The following is a 16,594-nucleotide window of genomic DNA, read 5'->3' on the forward strand; positions in this document are numbered from 1 at the left end:
TCTCTGAGCAGCACCTAGTATTTTCATGGTGGTGTATGTCTCTCAATAATGTATTGGATAACTTTTCAAATTGCCACTAGGGATTCCTGCTGGGATGGCCTATGTGCTGCTAAAGATGTACCAAGGTTACAGTTGAATAGTCAGCTGGAGGGGAATTTCATCCTTCTCATCGCTGATTAGTGCAGAATCATAGAGTCATACAACATAGAAACTGACCCTTCTCTCCAACTCATCCATGCCAACCAAGATTCCCAAACTAAATTAGTTCCACTTGCCAGCATTTGGCTCATATCCCTCTAAAACCTTTTCCTGTTCATGTACCTATCCAAATGTCTTCTAATTGATGTAGCTGTACCCTCATCCACCACTTAGTCTGGAAGTTCATCCCAAATATGAACCACCCTATGTGTGAAAAATTTGCTGCTCGGGTCCCCTTTTAAATCTTTTTCTCCTCTCACCTTAAAAGAAACCACTTAGTTTTGAACTCCCCTACCATAGGGAAATGACCTTTGATATTCACCTTATCCAATCCCTCATGATTTTATAAACCACTGTAAGGTCACCCCTTAATCTCATGTGCTCCAGTGGAGAAAGGTCCCAGCCTATAATGTCCATATGCTGTGGAAAGAATGGAACAATGGAAAGAAAGGTTACTTTGTATACTGATCCATCTACTAGTTTAATGGGTAGAATGTCTTGTAAATAAAGGGTTGACAGATTAGGCTTGCTTTCACTGAAGGTTAGAAGAATAAGAAGCAACGTGGTTGTATTTATTTCAATCCTGAATGGTTGGGACAGGGTGGATGTGGAAAGGATGAGGATGTTTTAACTTATGGGAAAATATGGAGCTAAGATTGTTGTCTAAAAGTTAGGAGTCACCCATTAAAAACAAGCTGGAATCAAGTCATGGGGTGAGGGCTACTTATCAACCATGTACCTTTTGTCATGAAGCCCCTCGAGCCTGACATTGTGCTCTTCAACTCCAGCAAAGGAGATGTTTTTATAATTTCCCTTTTGACCACAATAGTTACTGTGCCAACACAGCATCCTGTAGGCCAGTGGCTGCATTCCAGGATGCTCCAATTAGATTGTCACATTTATCAGAAATGCTGAACAACACCAGGGAGTGCCAGGCTGTCTTTTGCAGCCTCAGGCTGTGGTTTGCTTTTTCAAGAGACTCTGATGCTCATGCTGCGAGCAGGATGCTGCAGCAATACTCCCTTGAAACTGTACTTTCCACATTCTTTCCTCCACCTCTAGCAACTGTGCTTATCCCATCCTTTTAACGCTGTTGCATACACTGTGTACAGGGCATGCGAAGAAATGCTGTTCACACCTCCCTAATCCAACCATCCATTTTTCCATCCAGAAATCGCCTCTATCCACCCACCAGACTGTCAGCATCTTTATAATACTAAACTTTGATCCCAGTGTTGGATCTCTCCACAAAGTAGATGGAGAATCCACAAATATTTGGCCTGCGTCCACATTATAGAGATTCTGTATGTTCTCACTTTGTCCCGAGAGTTGGCAGAACAATGAATTGTATATCGTCAGACATGTGTTATAGCTCATGTTGTGTCACACTTCACTCACTTTGCACTGATTGCACTACCTCTCCTGCCCCAACCAAGAAAAGGACCTATTTACCTGGCCATTCATGACTTTTTTTTGTGGGATCTCTCTCTGTGCAGATTACCTTCTGCATTTGCTTACAGCAGTGGCTGAAAGTAAGGCTTTTGGAATGTTACTACATCTTCTTTAAATTTCCTCTATTTTCAGACAAATTTGGAACTTGGGAGCCCAAGATAAAAGACTCGATACTGTATCAGCTAGTGCTCCCTGTGAATTCTAATTTTTTGCCTTTGTTGCTGAATAGTGTCTTGCACATTTCTTGACATTGGTAGCCTTTGTTAGCTGTCTGGCAGCATCATTGCAGTGCATAGTTTTCGTCCACCCCCCCACTTTAACGTAGTATTGACTTCTCTTTTGACTAAAAAGAAAATGGTGAATTTAGATGACTTAACATGAGACCAGAATTCGGCAGTCTGCCCTTTGTATCGACGAATGAATCAGAACAAAATACTGTAAGTCAAATCAAACGACTAGTGCACCCATGTTGAGAATTCACAGCACGCTGTATTGTAGATCATCCATAACGTTTAACAATGTGTTAAGCTGTGCCATTTAGCCATTTTTCTTCCACTGAAGTTGAATGACAATGTAGGAGGCATGGTTAGTAAGTTTGTAGACAACAACAAAATTGGTGGTTGAATGGACAGTGAAAAAGGTTACCTCAGAGTACAACTCTTAGATCAACTGGACCAGTTGGCTGAGGTATGTCAGAAGAAGTTTTGAGATAGTAAGAACTGCTGATGCTGGAGTCAGAGATAACACGCTGTGGAGCTGGAGGGACACAGCAGGCCAGGCAGCATTAGAGAGCAGGAAAGTTGATGTTTCTGGTTGGGACCCTTCTTCAGAAATCAGATTCTTAAGAAGAAGGGTCCCAGCCTGAAACATCAGCTTTCCTATTCCTCTGATGCTGCTTGGCCTGCTGTGTTCCTCCAGCTTCACACTGTTAACAGATGAAGTTTAATTCGGGTAAATGCAAGGTGCTGCATTTTGGTAAGACAAATCAGGGTAGGGCTTCTACAGTTAATGTTGGGGCACTGGGAGTGTTGTCAAACAGAGAGACCCAGGGCTGTATATACGTAGTTCCATGAAAGTGGTTCACCCATAGACATGGTGAAGGTAGTGTTTGGCATGCTTGCCTCCATTGGTCGGAGGAGAGAGTACAGGAGTTGCGATGTCATGTTACAGTTGTACAAGACCTGATGAAGGACACATTTGGAATACAGCATCCAATTCTGGTCTCCCTGCTATAGGAACAAAGTTACTAAACTGGAAAAAGTGCAAAAATGATTTACAAGGATGTTACCGAAACTAGAAAATTTGAGTTATGAGGAGAGGCTGGATTGGCTGGGATGTTTTCCATGGAGTGTAGGAGGCTGAGGGGTGACTTTATAGACGATTATAAAATCATGAGAGGCATAAATAAGGGGAATAGCCAAGGTCTTTTCTCCAGGGCAGGGGAGTCCTAAACTGCAGGGCATAGGTTTAACATGAACAGAGAAAGATTTAAAAGGGATCTGAGGGAAAACTTTTTTCACACAGAGGGTGGTGCAAATATGGAATGAACTGTGAGAGGAAGTGGTAGAAGTGCGTACAATTGCAAAGTTTAAAAGACTTTTGGACAGGTATGTGGATAGGAAAGGTTTAGATGGCTATGGGCCAAATATAGGCAAATGGGATTAATTCCAGTGGGGAGGCAATGGCCTAGTGATATTATCACTTGACTGTTAACCCAGAAGCCCAGATAACATTCTGGGGACATGGGTTCAAATCCTGCCTCAGCAGATGGTGGAATTTCAATTCAATGAATATCTGGAATTAAGAGTCTAATGATGGCCGTGAATCCATTGTCGATTGTCGGAAAAACCCACCTGGTTCACTAATGTCCTTTAGGGAAGGGAACTGCCATCCTTACCTGGCCTGGCCTACATGTGACTCCAGACCCAGAGCAATATGGTTGACTCTTAACTGCCCTCTGGGCAATTAGGGATGGGCAATAAATGCTGCCAAGCCAGCAATATCCTCATCTCGTTAATGAATAAATAAAAAGGAAAAAAGGCTCAGCAACTAGGAAATCTAGTTGGCATGGAGAATTTGGGCCAAAAGGTCTGTCTCCATGCTGTATGACTCTTTGAATTGCTATATTTAGTAATGTAACTCAAATTGGATTGCGTCATTCTTGCTTGGGTGATTTTAAGTGGCAGACAGACCTGCTGGTAAATACGTCCCCATGGGGATTGGGGTGTAGTTCTACTGATTTTACCTTAACCAAGCCATCCGGGTCAGAGATTCTTGTAATGCTGAATCTGTGAATTCCAGTGTTTCTGCTTGGACATAACCTTGTATCCAGTGGTGTGTTCTTTTAAAAGACATGGGCAGTGATAGAACCAAGATGTAAAGAACCTGAACTTCAAAACCCATGAAACAGTAAAACAACATTTAGTTTCTGTTTAAAAAAAATAGTAACTTGGTTTGTGAGCTGAACTGCAATACATGAAGTTGCAGGAACCACTTTTGCAAATAGCCTGTATTATCAATCGAATTCTGGAAGAGTTTCATTGAACTGGTTGATATTGAATGTGAGCATTGCCTGTTGGAACAATTAGAGACATTGTCGGCCCAGGTTAATTCCATTTCTTGAAACGTTTACCTGCAAAGGATTGTCTTTAGGTAGGCTTGTTGTCGGGCAGGTTTTCAGTTGTGGCCCTTTGTGGCCTTAGTTATTTGTTCAGCCTTAATCTTGGTAAGATGTTGCAGATATGATTTCTCCCCTGAACTGTATCACCAGATTGACGTTTGCATGTCAGTCTTGAGCAAGATCTCCAGTTTTGTTTGATTGGCAGTACTTCCTTGTTCTTTCCAGTATCCTTCTAAGATCTGCTTTGACATCTGTCTATTATCTCACATTAAGTGGGCTTTAACTTCTTCCTCAAATAATCCTTTCCTGACAAGTCAACAGTTCAAGCATCTTTACAGTGTCCCTGAAGGGTGAGGAAAGGCCAAGGTTTTTCTTTTAATGAGTCGATAATTGGGTCGGTCACAATGCTCCTGTAAATCCTGATGAAATGTAGAGTTAGGATATTTTTGTTCTTGCCTTTACCCAGATGTCTTCGAAGTATTCAGAATTTAACATTGTGCTGTTCCTGATGAAAGGAATGGAAACATACAATGCCATCTTTGTGTTGGCATTGCAGGTTTGCTACCACAATATTAGCAGCATCTTATTGCTGCCTGCATTCCATTGTTGTCTCTGCCTTAGTCAGGGGTAGGTCAACACTTATTGTATGAAAGTTACCTTTGGGGAAAAAAAAGGGAATTTAAAAGCTAATGTAAGAAGCACTTGGTTTATTTAATGTGTGCCATTGATGGACAGATTTTTGGCTGGTAGGCTTGTAAGAATTTCAGAATAAATTGGAGGGGTGAAGTTGAGATATAGATTAGCCACGGTCTTGTACGAATGGCAGGATAAGCTCAAGGAATTAAATGTCCTACACTTGATTCTGTGGTTTCAGAAAATGAACAGAGAAGTTTTTGCTCTGCTGTTTGGCACAGGTTTAAAGCTCAAAGTTTTATTTCCACCTTGTCTTCACTTACTGAGCAATGACTTGCAGAGTCATTAAGAAACAAAAAGAGGCTCATTTGGCTATTGAATAAGTGCCAACCATTTTTTAGAGCAGTCCAATCGGCTTATTGCCCCACTGTATCCCCGAAGCCCTTTAGCTTTATTTCAGTCCCGTACCTATCTGTTTTCCTTTTTGAAATCTTTCATCAACTTGCTTTTTTTTACCATTTTTATAGGAAGCAAGTTGTGAATCATAACCTGTTGCTACAGAGGAGTTCTCCCTTCATCCAAACCCCCTCTCTGCCTCCCCCCACCCAAAACATTCTCTTGCCCAAAACCCAAGTTTGCTCAAATGGTGTCCCTTAACCCTTGTCCCACCCACTAACCAGTGAGAATTTGAACAACTTACCTCAAACTGAAAATTGCGCTGTTTGTTCTTTGAGCCCATTAATGCGCAGTAATGTTTGCTAGAGAATCGATGTTTCAGCTGAAAATGAGTCAGTGTTGTTTCCCTTCTTTCTGTGTTCTTCAGTAAACCATTCCACAAAGCCCGCAGAGAGCTCGGAACATTTGGCATCCGTTTCCATTGACGCTGCTAGCACGAGTGACGGGGGCAGTGCAGAGTCTGAGGCAACAGAGCGGAGTAATGGTCTTGGGGAGTGTTCGAAGAAACAAAATGGTAGCAGTAGTGTTCTCAATGAAGAACCTTCGCAGTGTCCTGAATCTCTAAAGTGCGGTCCTAGCGTCAGGGATTCATGCGACAAAACAAACGAGAGGAAATCTTTATGTGATGCCAATGACTCTCGCACCAAAACTGCTGATGCTGACGCTTGTGTGAAAGTGGATGAATTGGACCACTCACTTGAGTGTGGTGTTAGGTTGACAGAAAGTAATGTGGAGCAATGTGGCAAGGAAGCTGAAGGTCACTTAACTCAGGTTAGTAGCGAGCTTGATTTTGATTTGTCGAGCGACAGTGACAGCGACTCGCAGGAAGGCAAAAGAGACTCCACGTCACCGTCACCGACCTCGAGTTTAGATACTGAAAAGGAGCAGAAGAGTTCCACTGAGCTGAAACCCAGGAAACAGAGGAAAGATGGACCTGTGTCGGCCAAAGCAAAACTGAACCACTCGGACAAGGAAAAGGCAGGTGATCTACCGGGGTGTGATTCACAGGATAAAAGCACTGATCCAGCTCCTGAGGGCGATGACGATCAGGACTCGCTGGGTGATGTCGGAAATGGCTGCACCGATAAGAAAGAGGCTGAAACCGAGTCTCAGAATAGTGAACAGTCTGGAGTTACAATGGGTGAGTCTCTGGACCAGAGCATGGACGTGGAAGAGGAGGACCAAGATGAGGATGACCACTTAATGTACTTGGAAACAATCCTGGTCCATGTCCACACAGAGTATTTTGCCCAGTATGAGAAGTACCTTAAAAAGGAGAGACAAGTGCCTGACCTGCGAAAGATTGTTCCAGAATTGAAGAGCAAGGCACTCGAAGGCACAACGATAATATTCAGTGGACTCTACCCCACAAACTACCCCATAGAAAAGACAAGAGAGTGGTATCATGCCACTGCACTTGGAGCCAAGGTTAAAAAAACCTTGTGTTTAAACCCCAAAGACCCCAACAGGACAACTCACTTAATTGCAGCTCGACCCGGTGAGTACATTCATGTCTGTGTTGCTGTTCTCTTTTGCAGAACAATTGAAGAATTATTTCTTTAAAATATGTGCATTTGGTTGGATTGCTGTTGTTACTTGTATTATAAAACTTGCATTATATGGTGATGGATTGTTTGACACTTTGATTCACAATGCTGCCTCTCATCACGTAGATGTGGTTATTCTCTCATGACCTACAGTGTGTTTGCATATATTAATTTGTTCCCTTTTCGATCCCTTTTTTACTCTGGGATTATGTATCTAGGAATATATCATTTACCTCAAATACAGTATTAGTCTTGCCCGCAACTCCGTTAGTTAACATGAGAAAACCTACAACAATAACTTGCATTTATTTGGCACCTTCAACATCCGAAGTGTTCAGAAATGTGTAACAAGAGAGCACTTGGCACCAAGTCAAAGAAAGAACTACTAGGACAAGTATCTAAACTATTGGACAAAGAGTCAGGTTTCAAGCCTGATCTTAGAAGAGAGTAGTGGGGTTTAAGGAGGGAATTCTAGAGCATTGGTCCTAGGTCACTGAAAACACAGACTCACTGATGAAGTGGAAAGAGTGGATGGTGTATGAGAGCCTGGAGTTGGGGAAGAACGCAGAATTCCTGGAGATTTGCAGGACAAAAAAAATAGAACTTTGCGGGTGGGTTAAGATCTTGGACGAATTTGACAGTCAAGAGGAAAATTTTAAAATTGAGGCATTGGTAGACTGGAAGCCAGTGTATGTCACTGAGCTGCAGGGTATTGAATGAGCTGGACTTTGTGTGAGTGTGACATGGGCAGCAGCATTTTGGCGGAGTTCATGTTTCAGCTTGTAGAAGATGAGAGACTGGCGAAGAGACCATCAGAAATGACAGGCTTGGAGGTAACTGATGCATGGATGAGGGTATCAGTAGCAAATGCCTGAGGTTGGAGCCAAGACAGTAAGAAACTGAAAGTGCCATAGGCAAATTGTTTTTTTTTCGCAGGAACAGATGGGAAGCTGTTTGGCGAGTAATGAAAGGAGAAAGTGGAAATGTCTTTACTGGTGTTTGAGAGACTAGGAGTAGAGAGACCATGTGAGATGACAGGATTGCGGGGTTGGCCTCAAGTATGAACAGAAGAGTTTGCATGGAAAGAGAGGTTCACTGAGCACGTGGGAGCGGTGAATTCCAAAGGAGAGAGGATTGGCAAAGTTAGTTGTCTGTTATCCTTCGGATCCGGTTCAATTCTACATTCAGTTGATAGTAGATGTCTCAAGATGTATCTTAGATTGTAGATTGCATAGAATTGCTTACAGCAATGTGGGAAAACAAGCACTTGGTCTGGAGACAAGTTATTTAAGACAATGTATATATTGCTAAAATGTCTTTGAGTTGATCCATGTACAATCAGACCTGATGGCCTCCTGGACCTCCCCATTTTGAAATTACAGTGCCACCAGGTCTCGAAATCGCCTCTGGTTCTTCATTGCTGGCAAGTCTCGTGAGATTGCTGCAGTTCCAAAATGTCTCCAGTAATGTGCAGAGTGAGTGGAGGTAAGAGCAGAGAACCATCCTATGGGGTCTTTCCAATCTCCTCCTCCCCTCCCTCCCACCTTGTTCTGGCATCAATCCTTCATCCTTAACCCTGGGAGAACACTTTGTATTGATGTTTTGAATTTGTTAATTAAAAGAAGGTGTACATTTTAGAGAGGAGAAAGGTCATTGTTCAGACACGCCATTGCTTTAGATCACATGCCTCCAAATAATGGATGGTTATATTTTTCACTGCTCTATATTTATACCAACAGCATAGTGCTGCTGCAATAGAAAAACAGTTCTATTTCAAGTCTGTGAATATGTCTAAGGTACTCTAGAAAATAGACAATGTAAGTTTCTAAAAGCTAGCATCCGTAACCTCTAAGATAGCTTTGAAATGAGGGCTGCTAAGGCAGCATTAGGTGCAACTACACAAAATGAAACCAGACAAATATAATCAGTTGTAAGAGTATGAGATGGAAGGAACATCAGAGCTAAAACTCGTCCATTTACTCCTTTGTTTCTATTCCCACTCACCCTCTCTTTTTCTTGTCTTTTACTCTTCTTCATGACTCTCTCTCATCTTTGTCGTTATTTCATTTCCATATGTGAGTGAGACTGCAACTATGCGTTATGGATACAAGATATCCATTTACAAACCTTTGGGAATTCAGGCGAGGCACCTTTTACCCAGTGAATGGTGAGGATGTGGAGCTTACCACCACAATCTGTAGTCGAGGCTAATAGCATTGCAGTTAAGTGGAATCTGGTTAAGAATCTGGCTAGAGAGAAATGATATTTTTCTGGTATTAGATGAGTGTAGGAACAGGCTTCAACTGGAAAGGGACACTGGTTTACAGGCCAAGCAGCCTGTTTCTGAGTAATAACACTTAGTAATGCATGCTGTAACCAAGGAAGGCAAACGAAGAGCGAGACAACATTGTATTCAAGTCGGCAGATAGGGGTGTTGTGGGTAACTCGCCACAAGTTTACTTTAATTTTGCTACTTATTGAGAAATCTCACAGATAATCAAGTACTGAATCAATGATTTAAACTTTATTGCATCTAGCAACCAAAATAAGGACATCTCAAGTAAGCAAGTTAAATCTTGCAATCCAAATTGGCTAATTCCTGATTAATAGTGGAATTTAGCTACAATTCCAACCAACAGTATCTGCCTCTGATATCTAGGGTTTGATCCTTCTGCAGTGCTGTTATTTGAAGTTCTGCTGAAGAAAGGATCTGATGTTGGATTCTTATACAGATTTTCATCCTTCATGTCTATGGTTTGATATTATTGAAGATTCTTTAAATTCTTTCATCCAAATTATTGATTGCTTCTCTGAAGCCATCAAGCCTACAGCTTTTCTTCTTATGAGAAGTAGCTTCCCTGTCCCTTGTTAGATTTGGCATTGACTGTTTTAAGACAACTTTTCTATGACTAACTTAAATTCTCCTGTGGGGTAATCGGTTGTCCTTGTAGCCAATTGTCAAGCAGGTGTCAAAACAGTTTTGTTCATGTAGGCTAGACTTCTTTTTCTCCCAGACGTAGCTAATTGCTTTTAATTCCTGTATTCCCGTTGGGGAGTGATATAAAAGAGGAATCTCGAGTTCTGTGTTCAGTTGCACAAATTGATATTTATTTGGAGCTCTTTATCTCACAGCATGAGAGAAAGGTCAGAGACTCCTTCAAATCTGGCTTTCACGTGGGGTCCGGTTGACCTCATGATTACAACTCAGATCAGAGGAGAGGTCAGTGACACTCTAACACTCCCAGTAAATTACAAAATTTTTATACACTAAGCACTACATTGATTACATGCAACTTTGTTGCAACATCCATCCCCTTTTTCTATATGTACAATCCTGTGAACAGCCCACCAATGATGAACACCCCTGTGTTCTCCCATGATCTCTGTGTTTACCATACGTCTTTATCACTAATCCTTGGGATCTTGCAATGCATCTTAATAATTTACTATCCAATCCTTGCAGTTTTTCAGGAGATGGAAAAAAGTGCTAATTCCTACTAAATGCTATAAAATTCGTAATGTCAGTTCTAATGTAAAGTTACACATACATAAAGTTATATGGTTACACCTAATGTTAAAATTCTTCAGCCAATGGGTTATGAGCAACTTGTTTCTGGCCTGACCTTGGAATGTCAAACAAACACTGCCCTTCTACCTTGTGGCTACAATTACAATTTCTTCCATTTACATGCAGTCTGTAAATATGTGCTAAATCGGGAGATTGCTTCTAAGATGAAATTTACTGCTGCTGTAAATATTTATACATTATTTTACTTAATAAGACAACGTCTGTTTAAATCCCATTGATATGACTGTAACTCAATCAGTTTCCCAGCTCAATTCCTAAGGTTTTACCTTGTCCGAATGTCCGAATTCTCAAGGTTTTACAAAATATCTCTGCCCTTCACCCCTTGATCCTTGGATGTAAGAATTCATTTGAATTATCATTATCTGGGCTCCCTGATTTAGGTTGTGAAGATGCCATTGTTAATTTAATACACGCTAGCACTCTAGATTTATCAATTTACCCATTTGTCATTCAGTCTCCTTTGTGAGTGAAATGAGGACTCCTGCCCACTATCTTTGGGCCCTCGTTTTAAAGGTATCGAAACAAATCTCTTAATGTTAGATTGCACTCCTTAATTTCTCAATATTCAATTACCTAGGGAATCTCTGTTATTTAGGCTTTACAATTCTAATTCTTATGAAACTACAAACTTCTCTGTGGCTAACCAACTCCTATCTTAAAGATATCTGCTACTGTAATTTTGTACAGGAGTTCCGTATTTTAATTTGTAAGATTATTTGTTCGGCCTGCTATTCTGGCTTTTATCTTTTTCTGAAAGCAACTACTGCCCTAACTTATGATCTCACTCTAACACTGAACCAAACAAGTTACTTTTGTTACTGCAATTAAAATCTTATGTGCTATATTTTATGCCAACTTAAAAAAAAAATGCACAGGCAGCTCCTTGTGCCGTCTCTGGCCATGGGCTGCACCAACTAGTTTGTCCTTGTCCTTTAATAGCTTATTCCAGACAGAGTTATTGCTGCAACTTTCTATCTGTAACAGTTTATTTTCGTTGAGTCTTTTAATCCAAAGTCCTGAAATTTATAATATCACAGGGGAAAGCAGCACATTGGCACTATTTGAGTTGAAGGAAATTGGGTGCTGGGCAGATTGTTGACATTGTTGCCCTCAGCTTCTTATTTCAACTATATCTTTCCCGCAGGAAATATTCTGCTGTATATTGTTCTCATGTAGTCCAGAGTTGTGGGTTTTTGTGTGCTAAGTACATTAGCACTCTCTGAAAGCTTTTCAAGAAACAAATTCATGAAGGAAATATTGCAAAATAAAGAGGTTTTCATTGTGCACATGATCTACTGTGGGATGGCCCAGTGGGTCTGTTTCTTGTTTTGCAACTAATCAGTGAAATTTCTTACTTAAAACTGATTCTTGATGAAACCCTAGGTCCTATTCTGTTTTGTGGATGTTGGAATTATTGGCTGTACTATTTATTCTTCTGAGTCTCTGCTCACCTGCTCCTGTCATACACGTAAACATACAAATTTGGAGCAGGAGTAAGCCAGTTGATTCCCTGAGCCTGCGCACCATTCACAAAGTTTGTGATCAATCCTGTTCCTTCCTACCTCTGATAACCTTTCAGTCCTTTATTAATGATGTTCCTATTGCTGCCTTAAAAATATTCAAGACTCTACTTCCACTGCCTTTTGAGGAAATAACTCCAAAGCCCCACAACTCACTAAGAGAAAGAAAGTTGCTTTATTTCTGTCTTAAATGGGAAGATGTTTTTTTTTAAACAATGACCCTTACTTGTGAATTATTCCAATGAACAAAGCATTCTTTCCACAATTACCCTGTCAAGCCCCATCAACATATTAGAGATAGTTGGAACTGTTGATGCTGGAGAATCTGAGATAACAAGGTGTAGAGCTGGATGAACACAGCAGGCCAAGCAGCATGAGAGGAGCAGGAAAGCTGATGTTTCGCATCTGGACCCTTCTTCAGAAAAACATATTATATGTTTCAATTTTGTGGTCTCTTACGCTTTTAAAGTCCAGCAGATAACAATCACAGTGCATCCGAACTTTCCTCATACAACCTCCCCACACCAGATATTTGTCCGGTAAACATTCTATGAACTGGATCCAACATATTTACATCTATCCCTAATTAAGATGACCAGTACTATACGGGTGCAATTTCAGCAGTGCCCTGAATAACTGTAGAGTAACTTCCTCACTTTTGTATTCAATTCTCTTGCATCCAATGATAACATTCTATTAGCTTTCCTAATCACTTGCTGAAGCTGTGTACAGACCTTCTCTGATTTGACGCACTAGGCCACCTAGATCCCTCTGCATCCTGCAGCTCTGGAGTTTTTCATCACTCAATAATATGCTGTTTTTTCATTTATTCTTCCTGCTATTAACATTTGCCATTTAATCCTTTCCTAAATTCTACTCCATTTGTGACACATTTGATCACTCACTTAACCTATGTATATTTCTTTATAGCCTCTTTAGAACTTCTTCACAATTGATTTTCCTATACATCTTTGTGTTGTTGGGGCATTTAGCAACCGTACCTTCAATCCCTTCCTTCAAGTTATTTAAATAAATTGTAAAATGTTGAGGCCTCAGCATTGCTCCCTGTGACATATCGCTCACTGTACCATTTATGCCTCTGAGCTAGCCAACTATCTGTTCATGCCAGTATTTTACCCAGTACACCATCAGTTTTTATTGTCAGCAATAACCTTTGACGTGGCACTTTACCAAATGTCTTCTGGATATCTTCAGTGCAGTACATTGATCGGTTACCCTTTATGCATTTCCCCAAACAGCTCCAATAAGTAGGTTAAATATGACTTCCATGTGATTGTTCCTAATTATATTATATTTTTCTCAGAGCTATGCTATAGCATCTTTAATAGTAGCTTTATCATTTACCTATGACTGACGCTAAAATAGCTGGCCAGTAGTTGCTTGCTGTTTGTGTCCGTCCTTTCTTGAAACTTACCTATACCTAGGGAATTTTGAAAAATTAGAAGCATTGCACTATCTGCCTAGCTACTTCTTTTAAGAACCTATGAAAAGTCCCTTCTTATCTGGGGACTTGCCAACCTTCAGTTCCAACAATTTGTTCAGTACAGTTTTCCTGCTGATTGAACTTTTTGTGAGTTCCCCTGGCTGTAAAGCTTTGGCAGATTTCTGTAGGTTGGGTTGTGGGGTGAGGTTATTGACTTGCTCGCAGAATGAGAACAAACCAGCTCAGCGAGCAAGCCCACAACCTCCCTCTGTCTCCCTTCTAATTCCTGATTTGACCAGTGAGACCACAGCAATAGCCTGGCATTTATCCTTTAGTCTGCATAGATTGGAGATTTTCACACTGTGGAAATAAATCGATTCATACTTTTCTTTCTTTTACTTGCCAGTTTTTGGCTTCCATTCACGTGGCATCGGGAGGGTAAAAACAGATGCAGAGCAGAAAAGCAACTTTTTTTTTCTTCCTAATTCTTTGTTAATTTAACTCCCCCCATCTAGAGGGTGCATTGTCTAATTCAGCAATGCACAGTGACATCACAACTAATTAAAGCGGTTGGAATATTGATTGTGATTATGTCTGCTTTTTCTTTGGCAGGTGCGATGCCCCATATAGCAATACAGTGTGAGAAATATCTATCGGCTCCATAAATTTGGTACACATTTTGTATTTATTTTCCCTCAAAATTATTTTAAAAATGACTGGAAGTATTCAACATCACATTCAATGTTTCTTGATAGAATTCGTATTCTGTTGGGTTGATAATGCATGAGGGAAATGGTGGCACAGCAAACAATTACAATCATTGCGTAGATTCCAGACCATAGCAGAGGATTAAATTTCTGAAGATGAGGCAGCGGTTCAATTTTTGGAGTTTAGATGACATGCGTTTTAAACCCTTCAAGGTATTCATTTGTTTTACAAAGACGATCCCCTTCTCCCAGTAGACAACTAGTTACTTTAATCATTTTAAATGTACTCTGATACACCTTAGAGACAGGTGAAACATGAACCCCACCTTCTGGGAGCAGGGACGAGATGATCTTGTTAATTGCATACCCAATGTCTTTGATTATATGTAAGTGGAGGACATTAATTGGTCTTTCACTTGAGCATATAAAGAAAACACACCAGGGAAGGGTGTGCTTGAGTGAGGGGCTTTATGCGTGTGATGTTTCCCTCTGTAGATAAATACAGGGCTGAATAAAGTCTCCAAAATTATCCTTCACCTCCCGGTTTTCCAGAATAGAAGATACTCAGGGCTGTGTGATTCCACGTGGATTACAGAATCCTCATCATTTTCAAACCTGGATCTGATGTTTTTCGTTAAGTGGAAACAGTGGCAGTATATAATTGGTAACAGGAGCCATTTCTCAATTGCGTATTTTAAAACCAACACCTTTCTCACCAAAGTTTGTCAGAACAGTTTCAATAACTGATATTGCATATGAAGGTAAAACAGCTAGATCATAATTTTTAGTACAGCAAAGCAGAGAAATTTACATTTCAGTTGATGTAAGTTTCTGCAAGAGGGAGTACCAGATATATGGTAGGTACAATCCGATTTGTTAAGTTTACCTCAGCACTCCTTTTTAAAGTGGATGCTTCAAGTGGGATGCAGTGACATACCACATTTTTCTCTTTTGAGTTCTTTTCCATTTAAGTATGGGCGTATCTCTTCCCTCTGTATGTGAAGAAGTCAGTATTTTAATTAGAATGTTCTCATGGCTGTTTAGAAACCAAAATGCATCCAATCTACGACAGACTAATAATTACCAGCTAATTAGTTGCTCATGTTGAGTGGTCACCTAGTGAAGTTTCGGTTATATTTCAAAAGTTTGGTTTGGAAATGTATGTTCCATCATTTATTTACATACTTCCGTTTGCAACCTGCAGGTGTTTTCAAATGAAGTACCTATATGTTCCCTGTTTGAACTGGAGTATTATTACTTTGAAGGGAATCTATATACCACAGCTTGAGAAGTATTAGCAGCAATGTTAATGAAACCTTAATTATGATACATTTACAAGTAAAGCATTGGCTTGAAACTGACACTTATGATAAATTGGCGTTGGTACAATGTGCAGCAACTTGTCTCAAATAATGAAAAAGTTGGTGTTTTTTCTGTTAAGGTCCTTTTTGTATAAAGCTGTTGGCTAAATTAGAACATGGAATCTTACTGATAGATTGTGTGAAGTTGAGTAATTGCGTGCAAGTTTTTATTTAGGAGAGGACAATAGAGAAAAGCTACGTATAACCTTATATTAAATAATATTCAGTGCTGGGATAACAATGTTAAACTTTTGACAGACAAACTGGATTCTGCCTTAACACAAACTGAACACAAAATATAACTGACGAAGCTACAAAAGGGCAAAGAACAAAAAAAAATTACAGCACAAGAACAAGCCCTTAAGACAAAAACAAACCTTCTGCCCTTATTCGGTTCTTATCCTTCTATTCCCTCCCTATTCACGTAACCATCCAGTTGCCTCTTAAATGTTGCCAAACCTGCTTCCACCACGACCTCTGGCAGTGCATTCCAGGCCCCTGCCAGTCTCTACGTGAAAAACATCCCTCACACATCTCCCTTAAACTTGCCCCCTCTCATGATGTATCTGTGCCCCCTTGTAATAGAGACTTCAATCCTGGGAAAAAGCCTCTGGCAGTCCACTTTATCTATACCTCTCATAATTTTGTAGATCTCTGTAAGGCCTCCGCTTAGCCACCATCTCTCAAGGTGAAAACAATCCTGGTCTTTTTAACTTTTCCTCATATATAATGCCCTCAAGATCAGGCAACATCCTAATAAACTTTCTCTCTCTCGAAGCTTCCAGGTCATTCTGATAATGTGGCGACCAAAGCTGCACATAATACTCCAAATGCGGCCTAACAAGGGTTTTATGTAGCTGCAACATGGTTTGCCAACTCCTGTACTTGCCCTGACCAATTAAAGCAAGCATATCATTTGCCTTCTTTATCACCTCGGCCACCTGTGTTGCCACTTATAGCAAACTGTAGACCTGCAAGCCCAGATCCGTCTGAATGTTGATATTCTTAAGGGTTCTGCCATTTACAGTATAATTCACACCTAAATTTGATCCTCCAAAATGCATCAC

At 40.5% G+C, this 16,594-nt stretch overlaps 1 protein-coding gene across 2 annotated transcripts in view; it reads left to right on the forward strand.

The window, feature by feature from the left end:
• The window catches only part of ctdp1 (CTD (carboxy-terminal domain, RNA polymerase II, polypeptide A) phosphatase, subunit 1), a 270,284-nt gene that overhangs the window by 68,528 nt on the left and 185,162 nt on the right, over window positions 1-16,594 (forward strand). For both annotated transcript variants that reach the window (XM_059645960.1, XM_048529206.2), the window contains one exon: window positions 5,727-6,857. In XM_059645960.1, the coding sequence (XP_059501943.1) occupies window positions 5,727-6,857 (1,131 nt within the window). The remainder of the gene's footprint in view (window positions 1-5,726; window positions 6,858-16,594) is intronic.

This window comes from Stegostoma tigrinum, chromosome 5 (assembly GCF_030684315.1).
Source record: "Stegostoma tigrinum isolate sSteTig4 chromosome 5, sSteTig4.hap1, whole genome shotgun sequence".
NCBI lineage: Eukaryota > Metazoa > Chordata > Chondrichthyes > Orectolobiformes > Stegostomatidae > Stegostoma > Stegostoma tigrinum.